Source organism: Pteropus alecto, unplaced genomic scaffold (genome assembly GCF_000325575.1).
Source record: "Pteropus alecto unplaced genomic scaffold, ASM32557v1 scaffold50, whole genome shotgun sequence".
Classification (NCBI taxonomy): Eukaryota; Metazoa; Chordata; class Mammalia; order Chiroptera; family Pteropodidae; genus Pteropus; species Pteropus alecto.
In genome coordinates this window covers 2,050,582-2,063,242 of record NW_006431918.1, presented here as the reverse complement: position 1 = coordinate 2,063,242, position 12,661 = coordinate 2,050,582, and the positions used below count along the sequence as shown (strand labels likewise).

General features: G+C 41.4%; 1 protein-coding gene across 1 annotated transcript in view; it reads left to right on the top strand.

Moving 5' to 3' along the window:
• RNF150 (ring finger protein 150) overlaps nucleotides 1-12,661 on the top strand; it is a 185,255-nt gene that overhangs the window by 6,486 nt on the left and 166,108 nt on the right. Inside the window, exon 3 of the mRNA XM_006906229.3 lies at nucleotides 6-291. Coding sequence (XP_006906291.2) covers nucleotides 6-291 — 286 coding nt within the window. The remainder of the gene's footprint in view (nucleotides 1-5; nucleotides 292-12,661) is intronic.

Genomic DNA, 12,661 nt, shown 5'->3' with positions numbered 1-12,661 from the left:
CCGAGCTGCGCTCGGAGAAGACCGAGTGTGGGCGCTACGGGGAGCACTCGCCCAAGCAGGACGCGCGCGGGGAGGTGGTCATGGCCACGTCTGCCCACGACCGCCTGGCCTGCGACCCCAACACCAAGTTCGCCGCCCCCGCCCACGGCAAGAACTGGATAGCCCTGATCCCCAAGGGCAACTGCACGTACAGGGATAAGATCCGGAACGCGTTCCTGCAGAACGCCTCCGCCGTGGTCATCTTCAACGTGGGCTCCAACACCAACGAGACCATCACCATGTCCCATGCAGGTGAGCGGCCCCGACGGGCGCGGGGGAGGGGAACGCGCGGGGATGGGGGCGCGGAGAAGGATCCCGCACCCGGCTCCTGGCTCCTTTCCGGGAAGTCTGTGCTTTGCAGAAGACACGTCTCTGTTCCCTGGACCTGCTAAGTTTTGCTGTGCGTCACTTCGCGGGGTTTACAAAGAAGAGAGAGCTAATCGTGTTGGGGGACTAAAAAGGGTGTGTTCAGTTTAGCGCCGCTCGGACGAGGGCACTCCGAGGTGGGCTAACTTCTCCAGGGAGGTCCTGAAAGATGGGGTTTGCGGGGCAAGACTCGGATATTGTTCTCGGTCAGTGACCGGCCCCGCACCTGTTTGGAACAGGTAGATCCGATAACAGCTCTGCGCTCGGCCGTGTGCTCTAGGTATACACCTCATGCAGGCGTTTGTGTATCAGGTGGTGGGGTAGGGTTTCTGGTACGAACTTGCTGAAGTCAGGTTTCAGTTCTTCGTGGAAGATTGAGTCCCCCCCCCCACCCCCAGTGGAGTTGACACACGTTATAAATAATAAGAAAAGCCCTGTGCTCTGCCAAGCTCTCATCCGGAGAAGCTGACAGGAAGGCACGATGGTAAATAATAATAATCTTCACCAAGCCAAGAAGAGCATGGTGGCCAATAAAGTTATATTTACTTTACAGTGTTGCATTATCCTTTGCTTGGTTAGGAAGTTAATTATGCTGAAGATTTGCTTGTGAGAATGAGAGGATTTCAGGGTAGAAAGAATGTTTTTCTTCATGATCGCAAGGTGCCGAAACTAGAAATATGTTACTGCCCTAAAACTCGCGATTTGCTCCATGACTGACATAGCAATGCTTCCGTGGCAGGAAGAACAAGAAGTCCTTTCCAGGCATGCCAGCGCAAGCAGCTAGATTTAGCAGACTCCCCTCCTGGAGCCCAGGGTTGCTACTTGTTTCTATGTGCCGGAAAAGTGGGCCCTCCATCCATACATAGAGGGGTTCCCGGGTTGAGGCCATGATTGACATCCAGAAGAAAAAGCACGGAGTCGAAATAACAGATGTATTTCTGACTCGAGTTGCCTCATCAAAAACATTATTTTCATAAAGCCAGATTGTAATAAACACTTACACTACTGAAATTAAACACCAAGCTTTGGCTACATGGGATGGGGGGTGCATTCTTTGGGGACGGGTTTTCATTCCCAGAGCTCATGTCACCTGTTAGTGAAATATACAAGTGGTTTGCCTCACTTGTAATCATCACAGGTGTTTTAAAAGAGGAAATTGTCAACCTTAACACAAACGAGTGGGGTGGGGACAGTTCAATGCTTCTGACAGGCCAGAAAAATGCAGTACATTAATTAACGAAGAGGTGGGGAGGTAGCAGACTCCTTAGAAAGGTTACAATCGTGCATTTAGGAACATATGTTATACTTTCTTGAGCTCAACAGTTTTGTAGGGGAAGAGATTATACTATGACCTTGAGTCATAGGAGCACTATTTAAATTATAATATTCAAGGATTTAAGGACTATGGAAGAGCACTTTAAGTCATATGAAGTATCTTTAAATAAACATATTTAATATTTAAACTTTGGGAGGTGAAGGAAGTTTTTTGTTTATTTTTGTTTTGTTTGTTTTGTCCTTTAACTGCCAAGAAGCTCCTTGGCTGATTTTGCAGGATTCTTTAAATGTTTCTTTGTGCACATGCATGGAATCTTAAACTTGGCTTCTTTTCCACAAACTAAGAGGCATCATTTGTTCCTGTCTAAAAGGGTTCTCCAGAACTGCCAACACATTGGATCAATTAATGGCTCGCCTGTTTTTAAAGAAAGCAGTAAGCTGATTTTCTGCACAAATGATGCTTGATTTAAGACCCAGTGGAGTAAAGGGCTTAGTAATAGTTTGAAAGTTAAAGACTAAAAGATGTAAAGGAAATTCTCTGCTACTTAATTGTTCTGTTTTAAAAAATGTTTTAATGCTGTATCTGCTAATAGTCATGAAACTTCCATAGTATCATTTGATATATTGCCACATTAGGAGACTATTCACTTTACTCAAAGATTGCATCGATTTCTGCTTAAGTCTCATTACAAGGAGATGCATGACTGTGTAGCTTTGCGAACCCTTCACTTTACTCTTAAATTCTTCAGCCTGAATCTCAAACAGTGCCAGCGCTGGTCTGGCTGTGAATATCTTACACTTAACTCCAGAATTTGAGGGCTTTAATTTTTCTAGTTAAATTTGAGTCAGATTTCTAAATTCATTTTAGGAAATACATTTTAGATGCTAATCAAATATTCTTATTTTACGAACATGGGATTCAGTATACCAGAGAATCCTTACCTTTGTGCGCTTTTTAATTCAGAGTCTCTAAAAAGTTAATATCAGCCTTTGCATTTAAAAAAAAAAAATCTCACCTCTCCTCTAAATCCTTTATTTTTGGAACTGATGGCTTTCGGGTGAGGAAAAGATCTGAATTTAGAATTATGCAACCCATCATATACGAGCTATGCATTTGGGGTCATATGACCCAGCACACCCACTATCTTGGAATTCAGTTGAATGGAAATTCTCCTTTCTGTATAGCCTTTCTTTTTGTCCCCCTTTCCCTCTTAAATGATTTGGGGTTTTGCCATTTCTGCAATTCTGATTTCTCATTCACAAAGACTAGAAATTTTACTTTCTAAACCATTTTTAAATCTTACTTAAAATATGACAGCTTTATTGAGATACAATTCACATGTCGTACACTCCACTCATTTCAAGTATAGTTTAATGGCTTTTACAGCCCTCCTCACTAATTCTGAAAAGAAACCAGATGCCATTAGCAGTTACTTCTCGTTACTCTCTAATCCCGTGGCCCTAGTTAACCTAGTTAACCACTAATCCACTTTCTTTCTCTATATATGGTTTACCTATTCTGAATATTCCATGCAAATGGAGTCGTGTAATAGATGTTTTTGTGTGACTGCCTTCTGTCACTTGGCATAGTATTTTCAGGTCTATCAGTGTTGCAGCATGTATCGGTCCTACATTCCTTTTTTGTGGCCAAATAATATTCCATTGTATGTATGCACCACATTTTATTTGTTCATCAATTGATGGACATCTAGATCCTTTTCACTTTTTGTTTATTAAAAATAATAATTCTATGAATATTCATGTAGAAGTTTTGTGCGGACATTTCCCTTGGGTATATACCTAAGAATGAGTATGTGACCCAATTTCCGGGTCACGTGGCAACCATATGGTTCAGCCTTTTGAGGAACTGCCAGATTGTTTTTCAATGCAACGGCACCATTTCACATTCCCACCAGCAGTGTATGAAGGTTCCAATTTCTCAACGTCCTCGTCAACACTTGTTATTATCTATCTTTTTCATTTGGGTCATCCCCCATGGTTGGGAAGTGGTGTCTTCATTGTAGTTTTAATTTGCGTTTCTCTGATGACTAGTAGCTACTTTTTAATATAATCTTAATCCTTTCTCCGCTTTTCATTTTGTTCCTTTCCCCCTTGCTAGCCATTATTTGTTCTTTCAGCTCATATACTTTTTGTCCTATGAAAGAAAGAGAAAATAGAGAAAAAAAAATGGAAAAAAAAAGAAAAAGCCAGTGGACCAGAGATTTGATATGTCTCCTATAAAAGGCTGTGAGACACAGCTTCTTTGGTGCTTTGGGGGCTTCTGCCCCAGTTTGCCTTGTGAAAGAGTGACAGGAAGGCCAAAATAAAAAGCTGTGTCTCGGCCTCCACCAGGTGAGAACCCCAAAGGTGAACTTTCAGGTGCAGGTAAAGGTGGTGAGACCCAGATCATCTCTTCAGAGATGGTTAGATGCCTGTGACCTTTCTTATAATATACACTGAGGAAAATGATATCTGAAATTTCTAGGGACGATTTGGGGAAGTGGTTAATTAAGAGTGTAGCCTCTTGAATTCGTGCCCTGGCTCTGCTACTTTCGCACTGTGGATCTTTGAGCAAGTTATAGCCTCTTGGGGCTTCAGTTTCCTCATCTGTGAAATGGGGTAATAATAGTATCTATCTCAGTTGGTTATTTTGTGAATTAAATGCGTTAATGCATGTATAGTGCTTACATCTGTAGCTGGCACGTAGCTGTCAATATCTATGAACGTGAATACGCATTGCACAGAGGGACACGCAGGCACCACACACTGGGTAGTCCAACCCCAGGCTCACCGAAGCCCCGGCAGCCTTAGGAAAGAGCCCTTTATTGACCTTCTTGTGCCTTAGAGACCAAAGCAATCGTGCCAACCTCTGTGGTTTCTGTGATTTGAGACAGAGTGCTCCAGGTACCTCTGACGGTTGGTGAACATTTTAGGATTCTGCTGTTGCATTTGTGCTTTCCCTTGGCTTAAATTGAAATGTCATCATAGCAACGATCTACCTCATAAACATGGTGGATCATTAAGAGTCCAGATGAGGTTTGTGACTGAGTTGTGATCTTGACAAAATGACACATTTCCCCCCTCTTTTTAGAGTGGCTTTGCCATCTTTTTGTCTAGTACATAGTAAAAGGGAAAGGAGGAAACGAAACACCTAGCCATTTAGGAAGAACTTTTGAGAGACCAGGTCCCTAATAGTAACTTAGAGACAGAGGGAGGAAATGGTTGCAGTAACTATCTGGGGAGTAAGCTCAGCCCTTGGTGAGGGGGCGCCCAAATGGAGTAAATCCCATTATTCTAGGATTTTCTCCAAGACTGGAGGAGACAACTCAAGAGATTTACTGAGGCTCTTTCCTCTATATGTGGGTAGGTGATTTGGCCATGCAGGTGGTAAATGGTAGAAGCGGGCTTGCAAACCTGGGCAGTTTGTCTCCTGAGTCTGTGCTTGTTACCACTGCTCCTTGTACCCTCTCAACTCGAAAGGATACTACAAAAACCAGATGTGGACAGTGGTAACAGTGCTGATACAGGAAATGATCTAGAGCCAATTCCTGCTTCAGAACACTTTAGCAGGTCTACAGGCCAAACGCACTGTCACGGCTGGGGCTCTCCTCCTCCAGACCTGCCTCTGATTAACCCTTTGGTGTTGGCCAGTCACTTTTTCTATTCTGGGCTTCCATTTTCTCACTTATAAAATGAGAGGTTTGGTTAGTTGATCTGTCTGAGCTGTTTGAGCCCCACTACTTAGTCCTCATACATTGAAAAATCGCAATATTTTTACTAAAATTCAAATTCCTGGCTTTTTATCAGGAAATCCGATGACAGGGGCCCATATTCTTGCTTGGCAACAGGAGGACGGAGCAGACCAGTGGCTGGCCATTTAGCTGAGCCGTGTGCCCATTGGTTGGCCTGAGTCCCCATCCCATCTTATGGTCCGGTTCTTGGCCTCCTCCACTCACTTATGCCCCTGCCTTAGCTCCAGTGCTTATGTATTTGGGCCTCAGCTTCATGGGGTCAAATCAGGGTTAGTGAGGAGAGGTTACGGGAAGGAGGTTTAGTAAAGGGGAAAAATTCAAAAGGACACGGAAGAGGTTTCCTTGGGACGTGAAGCTTTCTCTTGCACTCAGGTGGAAACGAAACGGGAATGTTGCAGATTGCTGAACGCAGGATCCATGCACAGGGTCCCAATGGGTGATGTCTGAAGGGCCTTCCCCAGCCCCATGATTCTCTACCATTTAGATATGTAAGAGACATTTCCTAAGAGCTGAGGCTTCATTTTTCTCTTAAGATACATTCAGAAAAGCTTTCATTTATGGTTGGTCTTAATTTCCCACGCCAAAACAATCTCACCCTCCTCCCACCATTTAGTTTTTATTTAATTATTTGGCACTAAACTGGCCCTCTTCACCTGTCTCTCTACTGGCAGACAGATAGCCAACAGCCAGGAATTCCAGACTCTGTTATCGAAAGCCATAACTCAGTGTCAGTGTTAAATAACGTTAGTGGCAGAGTAACTGAATATGGTCTGGGCATTTCAAGAAATGGTGTGGCTTGTTTACTCATTTCAGTTCATAGAAATACATATCTGGGGGATTCGGAAGGAATCTTACCTTCTACCTTCTAACCTTTAGTAGGTAAAATGAATTCCATCTTCATTTCCCCTGATGCCTCTGTTTATAAGAATCCCCTGGCTTCTCAAAAAGGAAGGGATCTTATGATCACGAAATCTGAAAAGGTTTAGAAAGAACCTGGGACTTTATAACTCATTCTTATAGTTTTATATAGAGGACTGACTGTGCCTCTCATGCAAGGTTAATTTGTTTAGAAACCAGTCACAGTCTTGAGAAGGAACTTAACCATTTTTGTTACATTTCTGGACATGAAACTTAGTATGTAAAGAATTTGGTATTTTCCTAGCCCCTGAAAGGCTTCAGTTTATCCCCAGAAGAGATACTTTATCTTCTATATACTCTAAGGAGGATCTTCAGTTATTACCGAGTGACTGAAGTGATGCTGGAATTCATGGATATGATAATGTAAATTGAGAGGGGCTAAATCTGAATTAAAATGAAATTCAAATCCTGTTCAGATTATCGCACTCTTGAGGATTTTATTGTAATATCAAATGCAGAGAAATAAGGCAGCATTGTGCTGTGTGATTGTACTGCTAAGCTGCAGTTATGGTGGCTCTATTAAACAGAGACCTCACCTATAGGTATAACTTTCATAGATTAATCACTTGGTAGGTTTAACATACGACAGAATGTGTGTTTTATGGATTAAAGTTAAAATATTAAGATTAGGGTTAGATCTAGTTCTTATATGTTTTTCTATGCAAGAGAGGAAAATTAAATTTCTTTTACTGGTTCAAAATCATTGGTTATTAATTTATTTCTATAAGTATCATTTTAAAAAATATCTTGTCTATTCTGTAATATAGCAGTATTTAAAAATATTTTCCAATAGAAAGAAGCATCATCTGTCATAAAAATAAAGCTTATGTATTAGACAGTTAGGCTTTTTCATATTCAAAGTGTGACCATATATTTCATAGTAGAGATTTTTTTTAACAATTAGAAGTATTTTTGTATTAAATGTATGGCTTATTCATGTCCTTTCCAGGCAAAGATTTGTAATGAGTACACATATTGGGTAAAATCCAGGAAATGTTTTGTTTCTTAACTGATTCAGCCTGGTATCTCTCTATCATAAATGCTTTTTTACACACACAGTCCGCCTAAGCACTATTGAAAAGGCAAAGATTTGAGGTTTTACAAAGGGGTTGTCCCCCTTTTCTTCTTAAGTATGTCTTTCACCGGGTCCCCACTTTCTAGAGAATATGCTGTCTGTTGATTCTGTAGCCATGAACTGACTACACCTACATCAGGAATTTAATTGAAATGACCCAAAGAACAGTGGAAGAGAAGAGATAATTTCCTCTTTGTTTATCAAAAAGATGCTTAGAATGTTCTTTCTCCCAGGAGCTCACACCCCAGCACACCCTGTCCCTCCCCCTGCTCCACTGCCCAATGATTAACGTGTTATCGTGTCTCTTCCCACCAGAATGTAAGCGCCACCAGGAGCAGAGCTCTTAGACGTGTGTGTGTGTGTGTGTGTGTGTGTGTGTGTGTGTGTGTGTGTGTAGTAAAGTTCCCAAAGCCGAGGCAAGTCCCCAGCGCATGGAAAGTGCTCAGTATTTACTGATAAGATCTGATAAATAACCCGGAGACAAGAAGGATGGACTATGTTAATGTGTTAGTCTCTCATTTCATGAAAAAAATGTTCTATGACACTGAAAGATTTTTTCTTAGAAAATGAAATCAGGGAGATTCTAACTTGAGTCTCCCATTAAAATGTTTAGTCATCTTGTAGAAGTGGGTTGCCTGGTTCATGTTCTTGGTCTTAAAGGAAAAAGTCATACTAGTGACAAGCAGAAGACGCGGGGTGTCAAAGTTGTAGCCAAATACAATTCTGTGCAGCTTAGATAGATGGATATAGATATAGATATAGATGATATAGATATAGATATAGATGTAGCTATAGATGATATATAGATATAAAAATAGATAGATATATCTATATATGTATATCTTTTTAAATGAAAGACTTGTGCCTTACAAAAAAATTTGAAAACATGGAACATTTAAAAAGAGAGACAAAGATAACAACCATCATTAACTCAACTATAGTATTTTTTCATTATGTGTATACCTATTTACTTTTATCAAATTAGGTATATATTCCATATATGTTTCGTAGCTTTTTCTAAATTTAAGGGTACATTTTGAAATTTCCTTAGTGCTTCCATGATATTTCTTTGTTTTCACTTTTCCCTTGTATAAGCAATGCTGCTGTACCTACCTCCTTACGTACCAAATAATGGGTACGTAGCCATGATTGCTTTCTTAGGTCATGTTCCTGAATATGGCTCTAGTTAGTTCAAGGCTATGCACGTGTAGCTGTAGAGCAGGGTTTTTGTATAGCTCATTTAGTGAGGTATTCAGATCTATGCTCATTCACTAGGATGCTCTCCTTTGAAGGAGAAACGTCTGGCGGTATTGATGCTGCTGATGCTGCCGCTGAGATCCTAGCACAGCTTTTCTGCATCACTCTGTTCCTAAATAAACTAGCTTGGCAGCTGGGGCAAGCACAGAAGGTGGAGAATCAGAAGAAATGACGGACTAGAATCAGCAATGCAATCATCAAGATTACAGTTGGTGAGACCCTCACCGTTTCCTTTTGTCCGTTCCTCTGTGTTGTGGACGTTAAATGCAAAGTGAACAGGGAGTTAGGAAACTTGTGTCTCAGTTGTGGTTCTACCACAAATTGGCTTTACAGTTGGCAAGTCACTTCCCCCTCTGGGTCTCATTTTCTTTAATTTGAAAATGATGAACAAGAGGCTTCTGGAGAGGAACTTGGTTTAGATTTGTGATTTTTTTCCATCGTTGCTTCACAGTAGAATCAGGAAGTTTAAAAATTACAGATGCCTGCAGAGATTAGGGTATAATTGGTCTGATGTAGGGAGTGGACTCTTTAGATAATTCCAATGTCCAGCCATGGTTGACAGTCACCACTCTGAATGAATCTAAAATCTTCTTTGGGTTCTAATATCTCATGATTCTTTATTAAGTATTTAAAGAAATAGTTCTTTTCCTTTGAAATCAAAATCCTACATGAAAAAAAAGTTTAACTTCTTAACTATAGTTGTTAAAACTATGATATGTACAGTTAAGTATTATCTCAAGATATGAATTAGTGATTCACTAATATTAACCAGATTTGAAGACCAGCAAGAAGACAAATAAATGGCAAACACAACAAGTAGAGGAAAGCACAAACACAAACTTCTGCAAGATGGTCAAAAAGAGCACAATCATAGGTCAGAAATGATTAGCCATTTTAATGAAGTTGGGTGAAGTTGTATTCATATGCTGAATGTTCATTATTTTGAGTGTAGTCTCTGACATAAGAGGTAGAGATATCCTGGTATTTTTAACAAGTATGAAGTACACCATTCCACCCGTTCCACTCATCATGGTGTCATTACCCAGTTTGGGAGGTAGTCTAGGGGGGTGGTGAAAAAGACCATTCTAGTACACAGTTGACCTGGGTATGAACCCTGAGACAGTCACCTACCTGGAGAGACAAAGCAACAGAGGGCTGGAGACAGAAGTATGAAGTCATTTGGCTGATGAGAGTGAGATTTCACCATCTAGGATGTGAGCACAGAGGGAAAGGGGCTGCCTAGAACGGGGGTCTGGCTGGGCAGAGGGGGCCCGGAAGCTCAGGAAACAAGTGATTAACCTAAGCCTTTGAGTCTTAACCTGCGAAGTGGGCCTTGTGTCTTATCCATCGGAGCTGTTGTGAATGCTTACACTGCATAATGCAGTAAAGGGGAAACCCTGAGCATTTAACAAATCTTATCTCTATATATTGTCGAAAGAAATATCTTTGGAATTGGACTACATCTTACCACTTTTATTGTCGCCAGCTGAGCCCCAGCTCTCACGATCTCTGCCTGGAATGCTGCTCTCACCTCCAGCTGATGTCCGGCTTCCATTCCCACGCCCTGTAATCTGTTTCCCAGACAACAGACAGAATGAACTTTAAAAATCAAAGGGTATCACTCGCCTTCTCAAATCTTCCAGGAGCGTCATAGCGTACTTGGAACCGTGTCAAAGTTCTTGCTGTAGCTTCCAGAGCCTGACCAGATTTGGCCTCTGCATCCTGTCCAGCCCCTTATCTCATCGCGCTTCCCCTCACCCTTTTCCAGCCCTTCTTGCCCGCTTGCTGGTCCTCAGATCTGGCAAACTCGCTGCCACCTCGGAGCCTTTGCAACTCTGTTTTCCCCAACTTTTTTGATAGACTTATTATTCACACAGCAAACCATCTCTTTATGAAATATCTCTTTATTCTTTTGAAATCTGTGAGAATGACTTCCAAATAAGAATATCTGATAGCCATTTATCTATGTTCCCCTTATTTAACCAATTCATTATTTTGGCCGGCTCTCATGCCACTTGTACCCTAGGGGAAATCTCTTTTAGCAAAGTACAATTTGGTAGTATCTTAGAATCCTGGGTCTTTTTACTCAAGTGAGCAGGGAGGGTTTCCAGTCATCACCCTCAATTTTTGCAGATTTCCCCCAGGTATTTATATGGCTCACCTCTTCATAACATCCTGACTCTGCCCAGTTGCCCCCTCATCAGAGAGTTTTCCCTGGCCACGGTAAAAAAAAAAAATTATCTGCTACTCCTTCTTTCTTCCCTTATTCTCTCTTATTTTTCTTCATAGCACTTATCACTACTTGAACATGTTCTCTTATTTCATTCACCGTCTCTATGAGAATAGAATATAAGCTCCACCAGAGGAAGTTCTTGTCTTGTTAGCAGCTGTATTCCTAGAGCCTGACGCATAAAAGCCATCTGGTAGATAGCTATTGAAAATATGAATGGATAAATGGATCCAACCATAATTCTCAGGTGCATTGCTCACTTAAAGGATGAAGCAATGACTATATTACACTTACTTCATCTGCCTTGTGTTGAAGGCAAGATTTAATTTGGGTGATTGAAAACTTCATTCTTCATCCTCAGCACAGCAGACCTCCTCTTGCTGGGCCTGTGCTAAGGGATTCGTCTACTCACTAACCTGAACTTAACCCTTAATGAGGTACCTCCTGGTAGGTCCTTTCCAGCTGCTGAGAATAGTGACTAGGGCAGGGGTAGTGCCTTGAGCCTCTCTCTTTGGGCTTCCCTTCAGGAGCGTCGGGAGGTCTGGCGCAGGAAGCCAGTCATATCCTGAGATCTGCTATCCTCCTTCCAGTGTTTCTGAGGAGCCTGGGATGCCTACTCCCCGATACCTATAAGCAAGTGCTTCTGTCTTTTGAGAAGCTTTGCTTTGGGGGTCTGCAAAGGGACTTTTTACAGATAATGGAATAGAAATGCCCTTTGAAGTCAGCTGTTATCAAACGCAGAAAGAAGTAGCTGGAGATATTGAGCTGGCGGATGTCTTGGCAGGGAGATGGGCATCTGAGTGACTTGATACTTCGGGGGATCTGAGTGATGCTGGAAGGAAATCTTCTAGATTGACAGTAAACCCTCTCTGTATAGTTTATGTATGAACATGTGTCTCTGTGTACACACTGCTTCATTCCAGAAGAATCTGAAGCCAATGGGGCAGGGAGAAGAATGTCAGGATTCCTCCAGATGAGGGAAATAGCAAATGACCAGTGAGATATGCCAAGTTGTGACATTTTGGGCAAGGAGAGAACTCCAAGAAAAAGCTCAAGTGTTCTCTTAAATCAAGATAAGAAAAGAGGAATTGGTTAAAGCCATTGTTTACGTAGCAATTGAAGTTTGTTCTGGAATGAATTTAATCTCCTGTGTATTTGCATACCTTTTTAGTTCTAAAAAACTATATACATATAGAGTTTGAAGCAATTAAGTGATATTATCCTGATTGGTTTAATAGCTCATTTCAATAGAAAATACACATATCGTATCATTACTTTGTTCTTTCTTCATTTTATAAATGCATCCATTACATGAAACTAATGCCATTTTATTGAGATGCATTTCTTACCTGGCTGTCTCTACTGCTAGCCTCTGAATTTCCTAAGTGAAGGTGCTTTATGTGCCCGGCCCCTTACACTGGTAACTAGCACAGGTTTCTTGAATGATTCCCTGTCTGTGGTAATAATAACACCATGTCATGTGGTAATAATATTACCACATCATGACCCATCTTGATGCCATTCTCCTGGTGGGAAATACCTGGAGTTTAGACTGAGGGTTTAAAGGAAATAATTAGCATCTATGAAGCTAACACCTTGCAGACACTAAAGCTACTCAGGAAAGGTAAATGTCCCTCTCCCAGGGCCATGCTTAGAAAAAGCATGAAGTGATGCTTCATTATAGTCCGAGTCATGTAGATTCAAAAGCCCTTAGTCTCTTGACTTCTTGACTACCTCTTGACTTCTGTG